Source organism: Megalops cyprinoides, chromosome 4 (genome assembly GCF_013368585.1).
Source record: "Megalops cyprinoides isolate fMegCyp1 chromosome 4, fMegCyp1.pri, whole genome shotgun sequence".
Classification (NCBI taxonomy): domain Eukaryota; kingdom Metazoa; phylum Chordata; class Actinopteri; order Elopiformes; family Megalopidae; genus Megalops; species Megalops cyprinoides.
This window is the reverse complement of record NC_050586.1, coordinates 21,991,078-22,013,777: the sequence shown is the minus strand read 5'-3', so window position 1 is coordinate 22,013,777 and position 22,700 is coordinate 21,991,078. Positions and strand designations below refer to the sequence as shown.

At 44.5% G+C, this 22,700-nt stretch overlaps 2 protein-coding genes across 4 annotated transcripts in view; both read left to right on the top strand.

Moving 5' to 3' along the window:
• The first annotated feature begins 370 nt into the window (after window positions 1-370).
• Window positions 371-4,552, top strand: pheta1 (PH domain containing endocytic trafficking adaptor 1). The gene is made up of 3 exons (XM_036527789.1): window positions 371-746; window positions 2,383-2,481; window positions 3,489-4,552. The coding sequence occupies exon 3, from the start codon at window positions 3,509-3,511 to the stop codon at window positions 4,358-4,360; it is 852 nt and encodes a 283-aa protein (XP_036383682.1). The 5' UTR covers window positions 371-746; window positions 2,383-2,481; window positions 3,489-3,508; the 3' UTR covers window positions 4,361-4,552.
• Window positions 4,553-8,181: 3,629 nt separating this feature from the next.
• sh2b3 (SH2B adaptor protein 3) overlaps window positions 8,182-22,700 on the top strand; it is a 40,821-nt gene continuing 26,302 nt past the window's right edge. Inside the window, exons 1-2 of one of the 3 annotated variants that reach the window (XM_036527498.1) lie at window positions 8,182-8,246; window positions 18,367-19,350. In XM_036527498.1, the coding sequence (XP_036383391.1) occupies window positions 18,394-19,350 (957 nt within the window). In that variant the 5' untranslated portion in view covers window positions 8,182-8,246; window positions 18,367-18,393. Of the gene's footprint in view, window positions 8,247-12,313; window positions 12,478-12,633; window positions 12,681-18,366; window positions 19,351-22,700 lie in introns of those variants that run through there. The other 2 variants (XM_036527499.1, XM_036527500.1) reach the window with 2 other exon arrangements.

Sequence of the window (22,700 nt, the reverse complement as noted above, 5' to 3'; positions counted from 1 at the left end):
AACATAAACAAGCAATAATGCTCGACAAATGCGACGCCCAGATATCTGCGATAGTACGGAATACAGGTAAACGTGCCGATCCTTCGTAGTGGCGGTTACGCGTTGACAGACTCTAAATGGACTGCGACCAAACTGCAGATTTTCTTGTAGCCTTTATTACAGAAGAGAAGCGACCTTGAAGAGAAGTGACTTGGTATTATATGCGAACATTTGCTAAACTTTAGTAGGTTATGACATTTGTTCATAGCGAGTTCACTTGAATTTTTAATAATTCCGCCACCCTCGAGTCTATATGTTTCACAGTGCTCCTTGATAGTTTGGGTTTGTACGGTTCAAGATGTGTCACGTGATCTGGAAAAATATCGGCGAGGAAAGAGCGACACAGAAAGGGGGAAAGAACGAATACCGGTTACGAGCATGTTAGTTCGAGATAAGGAAAACAGCAATGTTACTCCAAAAACTGTTACGCTAACGTTAGCTGTCAAGCTACGATGTTGCTCTTCAACAGCTAAGGCTGGATATACAGTAATCTACCCACCGGCAAGTAACTACAGGCCTTTTCAGTTTGCTGAACCTGACTAACAGTCGATCCTGGAGCACCACAGGGAAGAGGCAGACATCGACACACACACGCACACACACATTTCTCAGCTGTTCACCCAGGCCGCTGCTTCAATTGCTTTTGTTGTCTTTCTTCCACGGTGGCAGTGACTCTTGGAGGACGGATCTAACGCTTTCGACGAACAGTGAGTTACGTTCACTTAACGTTACGATGGCTGTGAATAACAAATTGGCTATCCTGTTGGGAAAGTAGTTAAGTTAGCTAGCCAGTAGTTTGCTAGTGGGTAGCTAAGTTTGCTAAACACTGCCCATCTGTGATCAGTGAATTGATTGGAATAGTTCAGTGGAGTCAGAGTAGCTACGATAGCTGGCTAATAGCAAGTTGGTGGCATATAAACGGATTTTTGGTTGTTTTCGATCCGTAAATCCGACCGACATCGTTACTGTCTAGATTAAGTTATGTTCAAACTATCGGTTAGCTAGCTACAACTGAGAAATTGTATAGCTTTAGGCTTTCGCATGATTTCAGCTAAGTGGAATTGATCGCTTAGTAGCCACGCTACTCTTGCCTTTCTTGTGTTTTAAGATAACTACCAGAAAGCCAACAACGTTTGATTTCCAAATTTTGCACAACAAAGTAGATGGCCACTTTGCTAAATTACAGAGCTTTTACGTGATACACGTCAAAACTGTTGCGAACCTCATCTTGCGCTATCTAGCTAGTAAGGTAAACTAACGTTAACTACCTACTGATAGATGAGGTTTAGTGCTACCTAACTAGCTGCATGGCTAACGGTCGAAAACTACATAAAAGCGAGGTTTCTAGGGGGACATTAATGCTTAGCGGGCTACCCGCAGAGAGATTATGAATCCAGGTAACTAGATGGCTGTTTGTCTACAGCTGTAGTCTACTATCTCAAATGATTTACTTAAATAGAACACACTTCGGTTGTAAGGTTATTTGGTAGCCAACAATCCAAGTAAATGCAGTTATGCTAGTTTCCATGTAGAATCTAGTTCGCTGTCTTTGTAGCATGTAGCTAATATTTTGCCATTGTTCGGTGCATCACTTTCTCGTGACCTCAAGACGACTGAAATGAATAAAAACCCACGTTGACCGAAGGAGTCTCCCTTTCAGAGTCAGGCTTCCTAACGTTAACTAATTGTCAAACATCAGATTTTTGCAGTTTCTGCAGGACACTCGTCATTTAACTGAAACATGTTAGGCTAGCTTTTGCTATATCTCGCCAAAACCTGACACAGCAGAACCGGGTTTTGTTCTGTGGTTCAGTCTGTGGCTTGTTTTGACATTAAGTGATTATTTCCATCAGACCCAGCCATTTGTGAGGATTTGGCCTGCATTAGGAAGTCTAGCATTACGGTGTTAATTAATCTGGTTGTAGCTATTTAGGTAATTCAAATAACAAACGGTGATTGTTGAATGCTCTGTGCTTTTTCATAAAGTAAAGATTGACTATCCCATAACGTCGATTTTACTTTTGCCATCGCTGTTGTGCAAGCAGCCTGTGGGGAAATGACATTGGGGAAAAAATGTTAATGGTTCATTATAGTGCCGAATGAATAAAGGTGGCTTTGTGCGTCACATGTGCTTGACTCTTGACTCATAAACAGCACTGTTATACTCATACTCTGGTATTGCCTGGCTGCTGCCATGCATGTTTGACAGTGCGATTTTACCATAGTCTGTGCTCTTTGTTCTGAGTGGTAGGCGTCAGGAAATCCACGGTGCAGTGTTTGGTAAGATGTCACCCGTTTTGCATTGCTTGTGATTATATTATGATTCCTGTGTTTGGTCTCCAGGTGTGGTCCACAGTGTAGGGGAATGGTGAGGCAGGGGAGCCCTGCACATTGTGATGTGGAGTTGGGCTGTGGACATTCCATGCAGGATATGATATAGATGTGAGTACCTGCGATCAATGCATGCAGTAAATTTGTCTGTCCATTCCTCTCCTCCTTGCTTCCCTCTGTTGCCACTCCCCTGTCCATTGACCTTGATGGCTGAATATATGGAAAGAAATCTTAAACGGCTCCCAAGAAATGCCCTCTTATTCAATAGCATGACTTATTTGAACTTCAGCAGTGTAAGATTACCCTTCATGTAAGATCTGTTGAACGTTAAAGGGCAGTGCACACTGGAGAAAAATAAGGGCTCATTTAGGAAGCTAGGAAGGAAGATGCACTCATGGAACATCCAGCCAAAAACTGTGATTTATTAAAAAATACTTTATTAGATTAAATAAACTGGTTTACAACATTCCGTTTATATTTGTCTTTGAGTCCAGTGTGTGTTATCCTTTAATTGGGAGAGCTTAATTTTGTTATGTAAAGGTCTTAAGCTGGACCTTTGCAAAGGTAGCAACTGTACTTCAGAGAGTCTATTCATTACTTTGACAGTTATTTGCCAGAAAGGGTGCTCAGCCTTTTCAAAGAGGTACATTGTGGTTCCTGTCAAATCTGTTTTTCAGTTCTCTATGAGACTCGAAGCACTGGCCCATACTGTGCCAAAGCCTCCTGTGCTATAAGTGATATGACCTTGAATATTAATTTCCCTGTCATGAATGGCTGTTTGTTACCATGCATGGTCTCTTAGCTTAAGAAAACAATTCAAATTTGTGTTACATTTTTCCACTATAGGTCAAGCATAAGGTATTTTTAAGGGTGTCCAAACCGGAAACACTAACAGTGAAAGTACTTTGACAGACTGAAAGATTACAAGCAGAAAATAAATCATTAATAGCATTATCACACCAAACAACACTGAAAATATTTAACCATCTCAGAGGATTCGTCCCAAACAATAACCGGTAAAGCTGTAGTGTTTTATTGTAATTGGAGAGAAGAAAATTTAAATCTGTCCTGTGCCAGCATTTCAGCAGCTCTAACTAGATGCTTGTTGACTCGTGCAGAGCTACAGTCAGGTGGAGCGATGAAGCTGAACGAGCGCAGCGTGGCCCACTATGCCACCTGCGACTCCCCGCCCGACAAGACGGGATTCCTGTTCAAGAAAGGGGAGCGCAACACCGCCTACCACCGTCGTTGGTTCATCCTCAAGGGAAACATGCTGTTCTACTTTGAGGACCGCGAGAGCCGCGAGCCCATTGGCGTCATCGTCCTGGAGGGCTGCACCGTGGAGCTCTGCGAGTCCATCGAGGAGTTCGCCTTCGCCATCAAGTTCGACTGCGCCAAGGCCCGCGTCTACAAGATGGCCGCCGAGAGCCAGGCGGGCATGGAGTCTTGGGTGAAGGCGCTGTCGCGGGCCAGCTTCGACTACATGCGGCTGGTGGTGCGTGAGCTGGAGAGGCAGCTGGAGGAGATGCAGCAGGCCAGTGGAGCTGGGCAGCAGGGAAAGCCCAAGTCATCCAAAAAGCAGCAGCAGACTGGCCGCTCCAGGCCTACCTCGCTGTCCAACCAGGCCTCCTCCCCTGCTACCCACATTCCTGCTTCAGGGGTGGTGCAGGCTGCATACTCCCGCGCCCAGCTCGAGGAAGTACAACTGCTGCCCGGCACTGCCAGGGAAAATGGGGTGGCCTGGAGCAAGCCTGCAGCGCTGCCCAATGGGTGCGAGGGTGCCCAGCCCTCCATGTCCTGGGAGGGGAACGGCAGCAGCGATGGGGTCAGGCCTCCGCCAGTGCCCCCACGCCGGCGGGGGACAGCAGGGTACTCCACCTCCTCTTTAGAGAGCCCTGTCTCGCCTGGTACAGTGTGCTTCTCAAAGCTACACGACTGGTACGGGAAGGAGGTGGCTGATCTGCGGGCAGAGTGGCAGCAGAGCCAATGAGACTGGCACACCCAGGCTCCCGGCTTATACACACACACACAAATCTTCATCAAGGACAGGCACAGTGTGAACCTCCGTGCCTTTCACCTACACAGGAGCCTTTTGTACTGTGCATTACTGTGCTTTAAATTTCAAAGTGCTGTGGAATTCAGGATGGATGAGCAATGTTCTTCCTTCCTCCCTGGGCAAACTCACCAGCGTGGCAGAAAGATGCAGTGCTATTCTTGTCTGTTCAGCTCTTTGGACTGGTGGGAACATTATGCATGCTCTTGTGACAGATTGTCATTTCAGTTTTGTCATGTCTTTATTTGTGCATTTGAGGTATTTTTAACTATATGCTTTGTAGTTTTTTTTCTATTTACTTTGTCTAGTTTTCTCCAAGGAAGAAACTAGTCTGTCACTTTACAAATTACAATTATTTTTTGTTTTGTTACTTTTTAAAAAATATGCTGATGCCATTCTTATCGCTTTGTACCAGATCCCCAACACTAAATGTAACCAAAATGGTTATGATACATGTTTTGAATCATACACATTCATGAATACAAGTGAATGCTTACGTTTCTGTGACCTGCAGATTGTGTACAGAGGCAGCCAAGTTGTTTCCAGCAGCATTAATGTTCACAAGTGTTTGCTAGCATGAAAATTTCAACTGTTTTTCACTGCAAACATTTGCTGCAAACTGCTTGAAAAGGTAGCTTGCAGCAAAAGCTGTGTGCACACCATGAAAAGAATCTGAATGTAAATCTTATAGATTTTAACTTGATAATCCAAGTGCTGCTTTGTTTAAAGCAACACAGTTTATTTTGTTGGTTGCAGATCTGGAGTGGGCACTCTACTGGTCTGAATGCACCAGAGAGGGAATTCCTTTCATTAATAACTGTGCCTTTCTGTTCTGCCAAAGCCACATATTGTTTACTTACAATTTGCTATGTGACAAGGGCTAGTTTAGCCAGCAAAACCCACACAGAAATGTTTGCATGCTTTCCATATTATTGTACTGTATCATACACCTGAACTATCTTCTGTATTATCAGCTATCATAATACTTTATTACAAATGAGCTTTGTGGAGTTCAGAAAGAGAACATTGCAGGTGCATTTTATTGATCTTTTTCAGCCTGCATATATCAGACAGTATGGAGTGATTGCTGGTGATGGTACATGCAGTTGGAGACAGCGACTTGGAATTTTGTGAAAGAAAAATAGGCTGATTTTTTTTATATATATGTCACTTTATAACTTTTTATTCAGTGTTATAGGCCTAGGTCAGTGATTCACCATGGATGAGCTGGTACTGTGCTTCAGATTTTGGGAATGACATACATTTTGCATGTTCAAACATGTTGGCACTTTGGGGTGTGAACACTGGCCATCTCTACAAACCCTGGAGGTTTCTTTTAGTACTCATCTGTTGTGTATCGTGGGGGAAAAACCCTCAACACAGCTTTTTGCCTAAGAGAACTGACCGACACAGAAGACACTTTTAAAAGTGAAACATTCAGCCTGCCACAGCTGCCATTGCAGTTAAAGTTTGGCTTTGGTGTTAACTAATGAAATGTTACAAAAGTTGTTTATTCTAAAGATTTCTCTGTTTCAGTTTTTAAAACAGGGAGATCCTGTCAGGAGTTCTTAACATATTGTTGATTTCAGGACTTCTGTATGGGGCCTTCTCTCTATCGGTGAACTGAAATCTTGACAGCACAAGCCTGTAGAGTTTGGCTAGACTTTTAAGCACTCAGTGGACTGTGCAAAATCATCTAAATCATCAGTGTAAGGCTCAGAAAACAGATTTGGTTCTGCCATGGAGATTAATCAAATTCCACAACACCATTATTACATTTAGCAGCCACAAGATAGGAGGACTGTTGGAAAGTGTCTCACACGAAAGAGATGAGAGCTTAACGGCTCAAATAAAGAGTATTCTGAAACTATAGTACTGGAATGGAATAATCTTTTGGATACATTGACATACCAGTGGATCAAAGGAACAAGATGGAACATGGCCAGTCTCCTTGCTGTTGTAATCTAAAATTTCAAAGCATTCATTGAATGGAGAAACTTCTTGGGAGTTTCTGTGGATATTACAATGTATTAGCAAACCAACCAATAAAAATAAAAAAATAATGCAAATAACGGTTGAGCTTGTCTGTTTAATTATTACTTCAGTACTACCTGCTTCCCCTAAAACTGCAGGTTAATCTTTAGCTGGCAAGCACCGGTAGAGCTGTCCAACAGACAGTCTCGTTGTCGGAGCGAGCGGAAGAGAAATACAAGGATAACGAGTCAAGGACTAGCCAAGCATCAGAGGACGATCGCTCTGGCAAAGTTTGTTTCATTCGCCGCTGTATGGCGGGACCACATGGAGGTTTTTAGTGTAGAGCAGCGACTTATGGCATGGCCATGGGGGAAGAGTCATCTGCTCGGGCAACAGCTCAAAAGTCCTAATTTTACAGGTGATGGGCAGCGTGAGTCTACCAAATCCAATGCGATGGCGGCGTCAAGTTTTCTTAAAGCCTTGCTACCACCTTCTGGTAGACATGGTATCCTGTCAGACAGTTAAGTTTTAGGGTAACTCTTTTGTCCGGCGCAATTCCCGTTTTCTCCTCTCGTGTTTAACTAACTTTGTTTAGTTCTAGTTAACTATAATATTGTTTTAATTTTGTAGTAATCGATACTACAGCAGCTGACAGTCAATGTTAGCTGGTTAACTTGATAGGAATGAAACATGCAATAGACTCGCTAGCGACAAGCCAAGATAGAACTGCGCTACATGACGTTATTCATATTCGTAATGTTTGTTCTGAAGAACCTTCTAACATACAATGGATATATTGGAATAAAGTAACAAAATCTCATGACCACTATTGGTTTTACCTGCTAACTAAATAATTAAGCCATTTTCGCACAACGAGACCTCCAGATGCCGCTGTCGAGACCTACACAACGCAGGTAAGTAACTATATAACTTATCCAAGCAAGAATTCAAAACCAAACGTTGCCAAGAGGAAAATTATTGGCATCGAAAAAATACAAAATGTTAAATAATAATGATGTTTTACTGTTACTTTTAATGAAGGTGTATTTGTTGCTCTAGCGTAATGTAAAATTTACAGAGTTAAGTAACGTATTTAACTTGCAGCTCAGGTGTTTACTGTCTGGGTACCTCCCAAATTACAGACGTGGCTGACGTGAGCCCTCTCCAAGTTGATTGCATTTATTTACGCTCTGAATGCGTTTCAAAAGTCAGTATCTCGGAATTGTTCGTTTATAAGTTAACAACGTAACAAATTAGCTAGCCATTTTGTTGAAACATTGCACTGCACTGAACGCACATTCATTATGCATGATCTTGCAGGTAGGGGTCAGTTTAGGACCACGTAAGGTCTCTTGTAAAGTAGGCAGCTAGCTAGTGTATCGTGTGATTGGTTTGCCTGTTGTGTGACAACTCTCTAGTAAAATAGGTACATGAAATGCATGCGTCTATTTATTTCTTTCCAAATTGCCACAGTTGTGCGGGTGTGAATTAAGTTCCTGAAACACTTCGAGACACCAGTTCGCTCGCCTTAGTAAAGCAAGCGGTTAGCTAGCTAGCCACCTAGCTAAACTAAAACAAGGTTATAACTTCGTACGGAGTTGATGGCAAGAAAAAAGAAGCAAATGGGACCAGTTTATAAATAAGTGTAGTTCCACATCGATCTTGCCTAACTGTCTCGAAGAAAAATAACAGCACATCATGGGTTTCGGCTGCAGCACATTTTTTGACAACGGAAATGATGAGAGTGAAGCATTTTTTTCCGCGCCTTGGTTTCCTTCCTGAAACTTTGCGAAGGCTTGTCGCACGCATCCAACATGAGAGAGAAAGTAACGGGCATTTGGGCTGGCAGGTAAATTCCTTTTATTTAAGTCTCCAAGCAGATCGTAGTTTCTTACATTATTGTGTCGTTACAGGAGAAGTTCTTACTTTAAAGTTGAAAGCCCTGCGTGTGGGGGCCATCATGGCTTTTGCGCTTGCTAGATAACGGGGAACTGGAGTGCGTGTTGTCAAGTCGCGTACTCCGTGTGGAGTCGTTCCCAAAGTGTGAAAATACAGAAGTGAGGACCTTCCGCTGCATGGCATGTTGCTGTATCACAACTATCCGACAGAACGCTTCAGTAGTAACTCTAATTGTGGGAAAACTTGTAAACGCCGCTTGCACATCACGCTTGTCAAGTAATTCAACAATTATAAGCTGATTTAAAGGGCCGTTTAGGTGGTTAGTTTGATCAGTGAGACATGGGTTATTACAACAGTTGCATCATCAGAAGGAAATAAATTGTCTAGCTGTCAAGAAATGATGAGCTATCTTGCTAACTCATGACGATTTTTGTGCTAGCCTTCAGGTTACTAACTAGCGTGTCACCATTTGCTCGTGGTATTCTGTTTTCCCATTATGAACACTTAGCAAGATGGGTCAGATGAGGACTTCACCAAGTTGGTCATGCTATTGAGCATTTCGAACATATCTAGGGCGCAGATATCCTATTTGGCTTTTCAATATTTGTGGTGAATTGCATGTATGGTATTGTATGGCGAGGTTGGTGCATATAGGCTGCATTGTTTTATGATTAGCATTTTTGCCGGATAGTAAGGGGTTACGTACTTAGGCATCGGTGACGGTACAACTGCTGGGTAAAGCAAATATAAATATATGGATAGTTTACCTACCCAGGGCAGTGTCAAACATGGGATTTAAACATGTAAGATTCTGGTTACAAGGACAATTCCTTAACCACTTCTCTGTCTCTCTCTGACGCAAACATACATACATACATACATACATACATATACATACATACACACACACACACACACACACACACACACACACACCAACACACAAAACTTGGATTAGACAAAATTTAGGTGCTGTATACTTATTTTATGTTGCAGGACACTCCTATCTGAAATCTATCTGAAATCTGTTTTCAGTTTGACATCTACACTTTTGAACTTTGGTATCCAAAAGTGAAACCAAGAAAGTTTATTGCTTCTGAACATGTTAGCATAGCCGGTAGTAAAAGGTCTGTGGTTCAATAACCATTGTATCTCCACAGTGAGATAACATGCTAGTTCTTTACAACAGTATTACATGATATTTTGAGGTTATCTTGTTCAGGGGGTGTAACTGGGCTTCCAGAAAAGATTGCCTTGTGGTCTTTGTTGTCAGTATTACATGTGCGTAGAGTATTGTGGTATACATTGTAAAATAATAGTAAGATGTTTTCTACTATATATTAATTGCATGTATGAAACTTAAGTAATTTGTATTTTTAAGAATGTATATCAGATTTAGGCATTTAATCTGGATTTTATTCATTTAATATTTTGACAGATTACCTTATGTGCCCCAAGGCCACATAACCTATGGTGTTTCACAATTAGGATTTAGGCATCACTCCCTTGTTATAACACAATACACCATTATGGGGACAATGTGAAAGTGTCTTGATTCTGCTGTATAGTTACCTTCAATACATATCTTTTAATAATATTGTCTAACAATAGTTAGCAAGACAACATTGTACGTGTACATTTATGTTTTCTGTGTTCTGCGCGGATGTCGAAGTAAGGTTTCTATATTGTGTTGGGCAAAGAGGGCTCAGCACCTTGGTTTAGTTATTTTAAAATTCTAGGTATCTTTTAAAATGGTCCAGATGTAATCAGAGTTTGTTCAGGAGAATGAAGAAATTGGTCATTAACTCCAGGGCAGTTTGTGTGTTCTTTTGTGTACTTTCTAGGCGTACACCAAATTGGCACACAGGAGAGAAACTGAGAAGCTGCTGAAAGTTGAGAAATTCATTTTGCTGTGACTACTCACAGCAACATTTGTTCTGTAGTTTTAGAGACATGCTTCATTGACTATTTCCAGTGTATGTTTCCAGTATACATCTTTGATACTGAAATGGAGCCATGTGCTAGTAGTGGAATCCTATCGTAACACGTGCAATTTAAAGAGCCAAAGTTTTAAAGGTCTAGAGGTTCACCAGCTAAAATTCACCCTTCAGTTAGCAAGAAGGCTGAAGGACAGCAGATTGCTAGTGCTTCCTCATTACATGGAAATATTTGTGACATGTATTGCCTCTTTTTCACACTTTGGTAGAGTGTCCCAGGGTTTCTAGTAAAAAGAACTGTGAAGATGCAAATGCATCAGTGTGTGTGTGTGTGTGTGTGTGTGTGTGTGTGATTGAAAGGCTTTAGAGAAATTGACCTAGAAGCTGTGGCTTGGCTTAGTCACTCTGAGACTGAAACTAGACTGACTTCACAAAGCGGCTCTGTTTCACAAGACAAAACTTCACAACACTTAACGTGATGCGAAAGCTCCCAAGGATCCCCTTTTGAGAAACTTGCTTCACATAATATACAGCAAAGCATGCTGTTTCTTGTAAGCTATTTAAAGCTTCGTATCTGCCAGTCTAATAGATTTGTCTGCTTTGTCCTTTCTGCATAATTATTCCAGCAAAGCAGAGGTTAATTGTTTCCACCCACATGTTTGTCAGAAAAACTCAGAGACCATTTGAAAAGACCAGATGTTTGAAGGATTTAGGATGAAAGAAACGATTTTTTCTCTACATCAGCACTGACATTAGTCAAGTGACTGATACATTTCCTTGTTTTTACATGCTGATCTTGATCTCTTGTGTAACTAATCCACTTGGTATTATGCAAAATATTCATCATATTCATGTGCTTCATTTTTTTAAAGAAGCACAAATTATCTTACTTTATTAGCTAGCAAGCTTGTTGCCCACTTTAAAATGTCTTACTAAAAATAATTCAGAAGAAAGCTACAGATATCAGATAGGCCTTCACTCATTCTAGTTTAATTACTAAATGTCAAACTCCATTTTACAATTGAGAACAAATGCTTTCTGTGATCATGATTCTTGTGATGAGAAGTTACTGATTGCATGTGCTCACATGTATATGTTCAAATGGAATAGGAAGATCAGAGTCCATGTCTGCCATTATTTGTAGTAATTACAGTTTTATCAGTATTCCATTAAACATAATAATATATAAGTTCACCTCCTATGGTGATCAGAAGTGGCATACTTCCTTGGTTAGCAAGACAGATCGCGCAGAACTGTATTTATGAGGTCAGTATTAGATTTTACCCTTGATGGAAGGTTCTGTGTGATTATCACAGGCTGCAATTTGTTTTGGGCTGGGATTTTTACAGCTTGGTTAGGCCTCATTTTGGTTTCTGTGCCAGTCTTCTCTGAAGTGCCACGCAGCATTCAGTAGCCTAAATTTGCTCTAACTAGCCAATTGTTTGGACGGTTATGCTTATTGGGCAGTCATGAAGTCATACTGATGGAAAAGAGCTGAAACATTTCACTGTTTCCAAACTGAATTTGATCTTTTTTTGCAACTCTTGCATCTAGTCTGCCCCTTTTTTGTTACTGAAAGCTCATTTGATGTTTTTTGCAGTTAGCCCAGTTTTAACAGACTGTGAAATGTTTGCAGTGAAATGAGTAATGCAATCTCAACCCAATTACAAATAAAAATAATCTTCCTAATTTAATTTCCATTATACTAACAACATGTATCAGTTGCCCCATTGTTTGTACTGCTGTGTGTGCAAATCATTGAATTAGAAATAAACACTGCTGGATGTTAGCCAGCAGCATTTTAAAATATTATTGTAAAATGTGACTGAGAGTGGGGTGGGATCTGCTCCCAGAATGCATCTCTTTGCAGCTGTATGGACTGCATGGGTTCCACACAGAGAAGGAAACGCAAAAAAGCTGAACCAAAAAAAGGCCCACTCTCGCAGTGTTATGTAGAAAAAGGCTGCCCCCCTAAGCCCTTGAGGACCCTCCCCCTGGGAACAGTGTGTTGTGATGTGACTCAGTGATACCAGACTCTCCCCAGCTAGTCGAACACAGGCAGTGTTAAGATGAGGGCTGGCTGACAGGGTTGCTGTTCGGAGAGAGAGAGAAAAAAACTTTGTGTGGCTTGTGCTCTCGGTGTTTTCTGTTTTTCTTTTTTTGGTTTTGTCTTGCCTGTCTTGGGGAGAGAGAAGAGGAGCGATGGGGGTTGGGGTGAGACCATGGAAATGGGAAACTGCCCATGTATGTTGTGCTTTTTGTATGTGTGTGCGTGTGTGCGAATGAGTGAGTGAGTGAGTGTGAGACAGAGAGACAGAGAGTGAGTTCCTGATGATGTACCTTTAGAGAATCCTGCTCAACCCCATGCAGTGAAGCAGCGCACACATGATTGGTGGCAAACACAGATGACCTTGTGAAAGAGGTATTTTGTGCCATTGATAATACTGGTGAGTTGAGATTTTTGTGCGTGAACATTAGGCCAAAGGTTTAGTGTAACAGTGGCTTTTCACTCTTTCCCATGTTGAGATTCATTGACTGCTGCATTTGCTTAATGAGCACACGTTTGGTTTGTGCCATAAAAGCCGGCCTACTCCGTGGACAGTGGTATGGGGACCCTAGCCCTGAGGGGCAGTGTAACACTGTTTGTTTCCACTTAACCAGGCAAGCTGATTTTTGCATTAAATACCCAGCTGTACAGATCATGGGTCCAGGGTGCGTAGGACCAACAGTGTGGCTTGTTGCCCTGTATCTGGGTACCAGGAAAGCATCAGTTCGTGTTAGTCGGGGCTGAGGTGCAGAAATGGAGGCTGTGGTGGCTGTTTGTATGAATGCAAGCGTGACCGCACAGAGCACCAGAAAGGGAGGAGGGTGGCGGGACGTGTTGGGACAGGCTGGGGGAAAATTGCACCCCTCTGCGAGGATGGGCCGCCGGTCTCATTCTTCTCCGATCGCTTTGTTCTTTCTGCCCATCCCGCGAGCTCCGAGCTGTTTGCATCTGAGGGAGAGAGAGACTGCAAGAAACCAGCACCGCGCACAGGAAATGGATTTGACGGGCCGCACCAAACTTTGCACAAAGAGGAGCACGTCGGGAGAGCTGGCGATGGTGAATCTTCCTTGAGAGGGAGAGGGGGGGCGCAGATGATTGTTACTGTCGCACGCGGGTGGCTCTTTCGTTCCAGCCGTGGTGGTGAGGCTCCACTGGTTTCACGCCCTTCCCATCCAGTGGTGCAGTTCCGCGTAAGTTGCGTTTTGGCCTTCTTCGCCGCATGAGATATGGACCCCGAGATGGTGTGAGGGTGACAAATCGATGGTGGGCTGGTGTTGAAAGATCGTGTGGGGAAAGAAATTAAAGTTGTTATGCCACTGACCTTGCAATCTCGGGTTGAGCTCAGAATGTACACCTAGCCAAGATGAGCCGCGGGCTCCCATTGAAAGCAGATGGAGCATTGGTTATCTCGCCATTGTGGATGTGTGGTTTTGTAGCGTCACTCTACCGGTGCTTTCCTCCCACAACAGTAGGCTTAGCCAGGATTTTCCTGCCAGGAGTATCTCCCATGCTCAGGATGCATTTTGCTTGTGAATTGTAGCCACTGCTTAATTTTTCAGAGTTGTAGTGCAAAACTGAATGGCTTTCCTCTGCTGTTTTCATATCTGCCAGTCCCATCCACCTCTTTTGCCGAAGGGCTTTGAAACCAGTCTCTCTTCAGCCCTCCCCAGGGTTTAGAATACGGCCGCCTGGTGCAAAGTCATGAGGGAATGATCTCATGAGCAAAGTCTGTACCACACAGTTCTGTTCTCTCTGTCCCCCCCCCCCCCATTGTTAACTGGCCAGACTGTAGGCCACTCTTTCTCTCTTCCCCACTCCCTCTCCCACTTCCTCTCTCTCACTGTCTCTCTCTCTCTGCAGAGTGAATTCACATTGTTGGCCCATTGTGTTAGTGCTTCCCAGCTTTATTCCTCCTTAAAGCCAGGAAATTGTTATACATGAGTGTTTCGGCTGTGCTTCTGTAGTAATGGCTTCATTTTGTTTAGCTATTGGTGTGATGTGTTTAAGAGTACCATGTAGTCTAACGCACAAGTGTAAGAACAATGCTGGATTTTGAAGGTCTTGTGCCTTTGAGTGACAGAAAAAGTACAGTTTTCTTCTTTAGCGTATTCAATTGCTATGTTGTAGTAAATATTGAGATATTTTGGTCAACAAGTTTATAGCTGGAGACCTGTACCTGTAACTGTGAATAGTATCTTACTGCCATCTCAGATTTACTATGAGTATTTTCATAATTTCAAAATTCAGGGAAGTCATTGATCATTTGAGTTACTAAATTTTCTGTAACAAATGGGTTCACTGAAAAATTTTGGTCATTTAGTTTTCAGATGGTTTGTTCTTTTTTGAAATAACGTGCTAAATTTAAGCTGTGAGGGTCTGTGGCTCAAAATCGTACCCCTCGCTCATTTCTCACAACAACATCAGCAGCTGACCTCCTGAGCGCCTGAGGGGCGCTGATCTCAGTTCAGTGCGCTGGGGGCAGGAGTGAGGAATGCCTGCATCACTGAAAGACCCTGTGAGAAACGACAGCGCCGTAAGCATGTCGCAGCAGGTAGCTCATCTGCGGCAGGGGCAGTGCTTCCTGTTCTTGGTCTTGTCATTACTGTGCTTTCACCCTTTAGTCTCTTGTCTGTTAGAGTAGTCAGGCCACCTGGTCTCTTTCCTGTGGCCGCTTATTCTGAAACTCAGGCAAATGCGCTTCTTTTTTTAACACAAGAATTTTTTTTGGTTTCCCTTCTGTCCTCTTGTCTTTTCTTCTTAACTTGCCCTTGAGGAAAATGAATGAGCTATTACCATTTATTTATATAAATCTGAATCTCCATATTAAATGTGTGACATAGCTGTTAAAATCTTGTCAAAAAATGTATTTTGCAATAATTTTTTGTTCACGAAATACATGAATAAGAGGTGATGCATGCCACACACGTTTGGGATTCTTCTAACTACATATTATTTGTTTTGTAATGGAGCTGGTGTCGGCGTGTTGATGAAGTGAAGAGGGCTTTAATGTTTTTCAAATGTTTTTTCAAATGAGGTTGTTTGGATCCATTGCCGAAGACAGTCTGGCTTATTTTTCTACTGCTTTCCCTCAGAGGTTGATAGTATCTCAGCTGCCAAATTGATTTAATCCGTCAGACTCTAGCGCCTAAATAACTACAGCCCCTGTCTCATGGACGTGCCCAAATGTTGGGGTTTTCTTGCTCGCTCCACAGTGAAGGGGAGCCAAGTTTATCATCGCGTCTCGGCTGGCTGAGATTTAGTGCGCTGACAGCGAGCGAAATTTTTCTGCACAGGGGGAGGAATTCGTGACTCCGGTCTCTGCTAGCTCAGAGGAAGGAACAGGAGAAAGATCCAGCTTTTGGGGGGCACTGGGGGGGGGGGATGCGTGCCGCAGATGCGCTCGCAGCGACAGCCAGCTCCGGGGGTACAGGCCGCGACGCGCAGTGTGCGTGTGCAGATACCGGCGCAGAGATATAAATAGGACCACCCTGCCAGGTTCCACCGCGGGGGCTGATAATACCGAGCAGTGACATGGGGACAAGGGACGCAGAGATGTTCTGCACGTGTGGCACGGCCGCAGCAGTGCCCGGGCGGCGGAGGGGGCGAGGGGGACGGAGGCAGCGGTACCGTCGGCCGGGCGGCGGGCGAGTTTGGACGAGCCAGAAAGCCGGTGAAGAAGATCGCGGCGCACAAGGCCGAAGGATAGGAAGTGAGCCCTGCTGCACCAGAGGCTGCTGAGTCATCGCCGGGCTGGGGACACTGATAGAAGCACCGAGCTGGGGGGCCAGCGAGGGGGGCAGGAGAGCCAGAAGGAGTGTGTGTACGGGGCGGGGAGGTGGGGGGGGGGGGGGCAGGGACGTGTCCGCCTGGTGCACGTGCTTGCCTGCCACGCACTTGCTGACGTCCCCTGTCGTGTGCACAGAAACGCTTGCTTTTTTTTTGTAAATGAAGACTGTTCTGTTAAATGTAGGTTACCACTTCCAGCCCCGCAGATAACCAGACCCTGGTTGTGGTCACGTGCTGTGCTGTGAGTGCAGTCAACGCACCCCTGGTTGTCAGTACTGTGGGTCTTAAAATATATTCCTTCTTATAGACTGTATGAATGCCCCCATTGCAGCATGGTAGGTTGAATATAAAAAAGTTATTAACAGGATAGCACCATTCAGAACCCTTGCAGCAAAGTGCTCAGACCTTTGAGAAATATATTGCTGTGATCTAGAATGCCTATGAATTTGGGAGGTGTTTCTGTATGAAATTGGGGAAAAAAAGATGAGAACTGAGCAATTCACCTCATGATTACCTGTCCCAGCAATGGTTTCTCTGTGTTAGGGTGTAGGCCATGTTTTCCCCACTTGTCAAGGAGGGGGCATGTTTGCTCTAATCAGTGGGTTGTGCAGGACTAGTCCCAGGCTTATCCTTTGTATCTCCAGGTTCCTGGAAGTGTAGGCAGAGACAGTGGGGGCCAGTGTGAGGCTGGCCTGCCTCAAAGAGGAAGACCTTAGCGTTATCCATTGAGAGAAGGTCGAGGCAGAAACTTCCTCAATCTGAGCTCCATTCACAGCAACATCAAAGGCTCCATTCATAAATGTTTTTCTTTTTAAAACTGTGTAAAAAGTTCCGAACTTGATTTGATTAGATATTGTTACTCACCCCTGCTCCCGTCCTCCCAGGAACACATGAAAATAATAGCTGCTCATAAACCCGCGTCACTTACGGTTGACTAATGAAGAAAGCAGCCGCTTGTGGTCAATGAAATGGATAAGTGTTGTTTTTTTTCTACTTGAGCTCTCAAGATGGGGAACAAGGAGAAAAGGCCTTGCTTTTGCGGTTTCAGTTCTGCCCTTAGTAGGGAACTGTTTTGTGGCAGCAGGGATGTAGCAGAGGCTATTTTTAGTTGGTCACTTTAGTTACAGAAGTGTTATTAGCACTAAGAAGCTTTTATACATTTAGAATTTGAAATCCATTGAAACTGTTGTGCATTGTAATGCTGTAGTGTGGTGTTTGAGTGTTTTCAGGTGCATATGTCATCAAACTGATATGCTTTTAGGCTGAAAAATTTTACTGCAAATCCATGTTCTTTTTATGTCATTTTCTAAGAGGGCAGATATGACCCATGGCCCAGTTGCCTGGTTTTATTCTGTATGTAAGTATTCTGTATGACTTCAGTTCAGTGTTAATACCCATGGCCAACTTTTTGTTGGGGAGTTTGGGTTTATTGTATATTCTGTTTTTCATTATTACCCATATGTCCACTAAACTTGCAAATTGTGAATTAGTTTTATTTTGTTTCAATTCTTGAAACAGAAAGCGCTTTTTAGGATGTTGGCATCATTTTAACTTTTTTATTTTTGACCAGATGAATGTCTGATTTAAATTCTAACATGGATGGAACAGACGGTGTGTAGATTGTGTTAAATTGTGTTTTTTTTTGCACAATGTGTGCTTTTCAAGATGACAGAATTTTGATTTACTTCCTTGGAAAAACTCCAGATTCTTGTGGTTACTAACGTGAGGTATATACTAAAACACAGAGGCTGGAAAAAAAAAAGAGATACACATCGCACTCTCAGTCATGGCCTGTTGGTTCATTTCCTGTCACAACCAGAAAAGGTGTTGATCAGAATTGATTAACTTCTTGTTAATTTTTTCCCTCAGCAGTTCTTAACACAAGTATGAGTCAACATATGAATCATATCTTCCCTCTTACTTTAGAGGCTCCTGGAAAAAAAGAGGGTCGGGTTCCAGATGTTCCTTCAGCTGGTTCCCTATTCAGTGGGGTGAGAGTAGACAGACCCAGGGAAAGCAGATAGAAGCTGTTTGGTCTTCACAGCCTACGCCCACTTGTTTGCATGGGAGATGGAGGGGTTAAGGGCATAGCAGTTAACCATGAAGTCCTTCTCTCGTGTCTTGCCTGGAAAAGCTGCTGATACTGAGTAAATTAGCCTCACGGATTAAACCCCGGTTTTGTATATCTACCCTTGAGTGAAAGCACATTGAGTCTGAAACCAGCAAATAAAACTTCAATGACTCGAAAGCCTTCAGCTGCTTTTTTAATATTTCTCTCTTCTCTCCTTTTCACCCCGCAGTGATTCTCAGCTGTGCTGGTTACTGCAATGAATGGCAACACTATCCAACAAGGGACTACCGCACCTTCTGTCACGCAGCCTCGCGGCTGGAAGGAGTTCTGCGAGTTGCATGCCGTTGCCACGGCCCGGGAACTAGCCAAGCACTACCGGCGCTTCGTCAGAGAGCGCCCGCACCACGATGTGGTCCCGCCCGACAGCTTCTCCAAGCAGTTCAGCGACCTGTTCCAGCAGCACTTCTGCAGCGAGGTGGCCGGAGAGGGCCCTCCCCCGCCCCTGCCCCCGCCCATGACGGGCCGCCTCCGCATCACGTCCTTCTCGGGGGCGCTGGACTACCGGGACGCGGTGAGGCCGTGCCCCCAGCCGGTGATCGCCGCGCTCGCCCCCAAGGCCGACCCGCTGGCCGGCGGCGCCCCGCCGCCCCGGGAGCAGGAGCGGCCGCTGCGGCGCTCCTCCGCCGACACTACGTGCCCCGCCCGCAGCCGGAGCCAGGAGGAGGTGTCCGCCGACCCCCGCCCTGCCGCCGAACGGTACAGACCCCCTTCGCCTCTCTTCCCCGCCGGCCCCGACGTCACGCACTTCTCCGTCAGCCGCATCCACCGCAGCGTGTGGCGCCTCCTGAAGAAGCAGCCCAGGCCGCCGCCCGACGGCCCGGCGGACCCCAAGGACAGGGGAGGCGCCGCGGGGGCCGCGGAGGCGGCGTCCGCCACACCGCCCGCCACCCCGCCCTCAGCCACGCCCCCGGCCTCCCCGGCGCCGGCGGGCCGCTGGTTTGACAGGTTCACCAGCAGGTTCCGCACGCAGAGCGGGAGGCGGAGGGGGGAGGCCCGGGGCAGCTGCAAGGAAGGCCACCTGAAGTACCTGCTGGTGGACGACACTATCTCAGACACGCAGCCACGCTGGCAGCGCTGCAGGCTGCTGGTGCGGAGGGCACGAGAGGGGCTCGGGGGAGAGGGCTACCAGCTGGAGCTCTTCGACCCACCAAAGGTAAGACCATTGTGGTGGAAGCCCAGCTGTGTGCCAGCGCCGTTCCATTCCATTATGTATTGCCACTGAAGAGCTTCGCATTATTGGGTTACTGTAGGCCATTACGCTTAAATGAACCTATATTGAGTTTTGCAGTTTTAGCGAATTCCTAAAGAGCTGCTCAGAGGTGTATAGCTTTGTTTCAGATATCGAAGTAGAGGTCTAAGTGGAAGTTTATGGGTGGCCTCTTTTAAACTGATCTTATTAGCTTAGATCCTCAATGGTCCCTTTTGTTTTCCAATGACCTTGTGCAAGTTTCCCATGTTGTAGGTCCCCTGTTGTAAAGCAGTGAAAAGTCTGTTGTGACACTCTTCGGGTGGAATGTTCCATTGCAAAAAAAAAGAAAGAAATATGTGGCTGCAATGACTTATTAGATTTGCATAGGAGATGGAAGAGGTCATATCTGTGGCATCAGATCTATTTGTTAAGCATCAGTTTTTCTGAGAAGCGATAGCCACTTCAGAAGGGACAGGCAGATCTGGATCAGATCTGACGGCTGCCTTTCATTAGGTCCGGTTTTTCTCGGCTCTGCCCAATGAGGGATGGATTTGTGTTTGCTTGAAAGCTGTGTCGCTGGTCACAATGATGGTGCGATGCAGTGCACACGTGCACACACACACACACACACACACACACACACACACACACACACACACACACACACACACACACACACACAGTCGCTGTGCTCAGAGGCCCTGCTCCGCTGCACTGGAATTTTGGCAAGCCCAGCTCACTGTAGAGCAGAGGCTGAGAAAATGGCCTTAAAAGGAAGGATATCAGGAGGAGCGTACACACACAGCGTATGGTACAGCGGCGGCTGGTCCCACCACGGCGTGATCGATAAGGCTCCCCGGTGACAAACCTCACCTTAGACACCTTGGCAACCAGCAACGGCAGCTGCAGTTTATCTCTTGAGAATTGTGTCGATGTCACAGTGTTTTTCGATATCTGGATTTAAATGTGGTGAATCCCTTTTGAGTGTCTCTAGCTGGTGCTGTGTTTTACTGGGGATTGAGAGGGCAGCAGCGTGGTTTTTAGCCCAGTTTGTTTGTGTTTGTGTTCATGTTTGTGTTTGTGTGTGGGCCATTTCCTGTTTTTTGGCCTCTCGGCCGTAGATATGCATGTGTGCGCATGTGTGTGTGTGTGTGTGTGTGTCTGTCTGTCTGTCTGTGTGTGCATGTGTATGTGCACCCTCACGCACTTAGCACTGCGGATATAGAGAAATCTGACTGCAGACAATGTCTCTGAACTACAATAGCAGCGTCAGGCGGGTTATTTCACAGAAAGAGGAAGCTGCCCGCTCTCTGATAACTTTTTGTGCGTGAGAACCTTCATGGTAGGGAAGTCCTAACTTTCAAGACAGCGTGTGTGAACCAGATAAATGTCACAGATAAACTGCTGTCAGATTTCACAGAAATTCATTATTATCCATGTAGGTTTCCTCTGCAACTTCTGCAGCGGCCGCCGAGCTGCTGCTGGCTTTTCTGCACTAGCATGGAATGGCTGTCCTTACCACACACACATGCGGTTATTTGCATGGAGTTTCACATTCAGCAGGGGTGGCAACAATAACTGTAACTCATCAAATATTCAGGGCCTGCCGTCTGAACTGTCAGTGTTTCAAATGGCAGGCACTCACAATTAAACTCACTTCAGAAGGGATATGCAAAGTCTGCAGTTGTTTGCAATTGTAAATAATAATTAAGTGATGTCTGCTGCTCTCTGCAAGTCAGAACTACATTGGTATAAGAGCATGACTTGTATGTTTTAAAGTATATATGTACATTTAAAGTACATAAGTATCAAATACTCTTGAGTTCAACTGCTGAGATGGCACGGTGAAATATTTCTCAGAATAGAGCAGTAAAACTCCATGCCAGAACTCATGACATACTCATGGTGTCTCTTTGCTTTAGAACACTGTCCTTTTATAATGTAAGACAATTTTGCAGTTTTAAGATGTCACTGAGGTTTGTGAACTTTGTAGCTATCTTTTTGTTTTAAGTGCTGTAGCTACAATATTTTGTCTATGCCTGCATGCTGGCTGGGGTGTGAACACGTGGAAGAGAGTTTCTGAGCTTTTCAGAGATGCTCATGTGTAAATGCGTTGTTACAATGCAAACCTGTGGCGTTTAATGTTGTGCAGTACTAGTTAAAGGCTGTATGCCCTTTGACTGCACTTAATCCCATAGTGGCAGTATTTCCCACAGTGGCACCTCATGTGAAGAATTATACTAATATTTTCGTATTTCAGTATATTTTGATTACCCAACCACATTGCATGCACTACTGTAAGTCGCTCTGGATAAGAGTGTCTATTAAATGACTAGATGTAGGTATAAAGTAGTCGGTGGTTGTTCACTATCTGCAGGACAAAAATAAAATTCTCTGTCTAACTAAACGCTGAGCAAGCTGACACTGAAAGGGAAAAGCAGTAAGAAATAAAACTCGCAGATTGTTTGCTGATTTCAGTGCAGTGTATTTTTTTCGGTTTTATATTACTTCTCTAGGTTGGTGAGGTCCAGTCACTGAACACTACTGACTGTTCGACAGCCGCCGCGCTTCGCTCAGCCGTTGTGATTGTGCGCACGAGCATTTCATTTCACAGCAACCTAACAGAGGTGCTTTTAAAGTAATTCTGACTTCTGATAAAAACTGGAAAACGCAGGACTGATGAAATGTAAAGGAAATGGAATTTCCTTGCATGTTTTGTCCATATAGTCTGCTATATAAACATTTATATGTGATGTAGCATGTACGTGTACATGTAATGGAGAGATTGTTGTTGTATGTTAGGTGGTGTTTGTTATTATTAATTAAATTTGTGGGAATTGTGATGAATTCTTCTAATATATATTTCATTGGTCAAACCCTACATTAACTAGCTTTAAAAAGAAATAGCATAGTGATGGACAGCTGTTTTGTAGTCAGAGCTATGCAGTGCTCTCCGTGTTACACTGTGAGCCTTCACACAAAACTGGAGACTTTTGAGGCTTATGTTAAAGCCTTAGAATAAATTAGGTTGTCATAGGTAGAGCTCCGCTCCAGCATGGCTTTATGACAGTGAAGAGTTTCACGTGTGGTATGTTGAAGAGTGTATTGCCCAGGTCGGAAGTGTTCCCTACAAAAGCAACTGGCAGGCAGAGGATGACTCCAGGAGCCTTCCATAACACGAAGCTGAATATGTCATAAATTTTTCTATTGTTGTATCTTCGCAATTAGCACCTGTGAGGAAAAGGCAGGGTAGCCCCCAGACGGCAGGCCAATGGCCGGAACGCAGTCGGCGTTGGCCACGGTGACCTGGCATG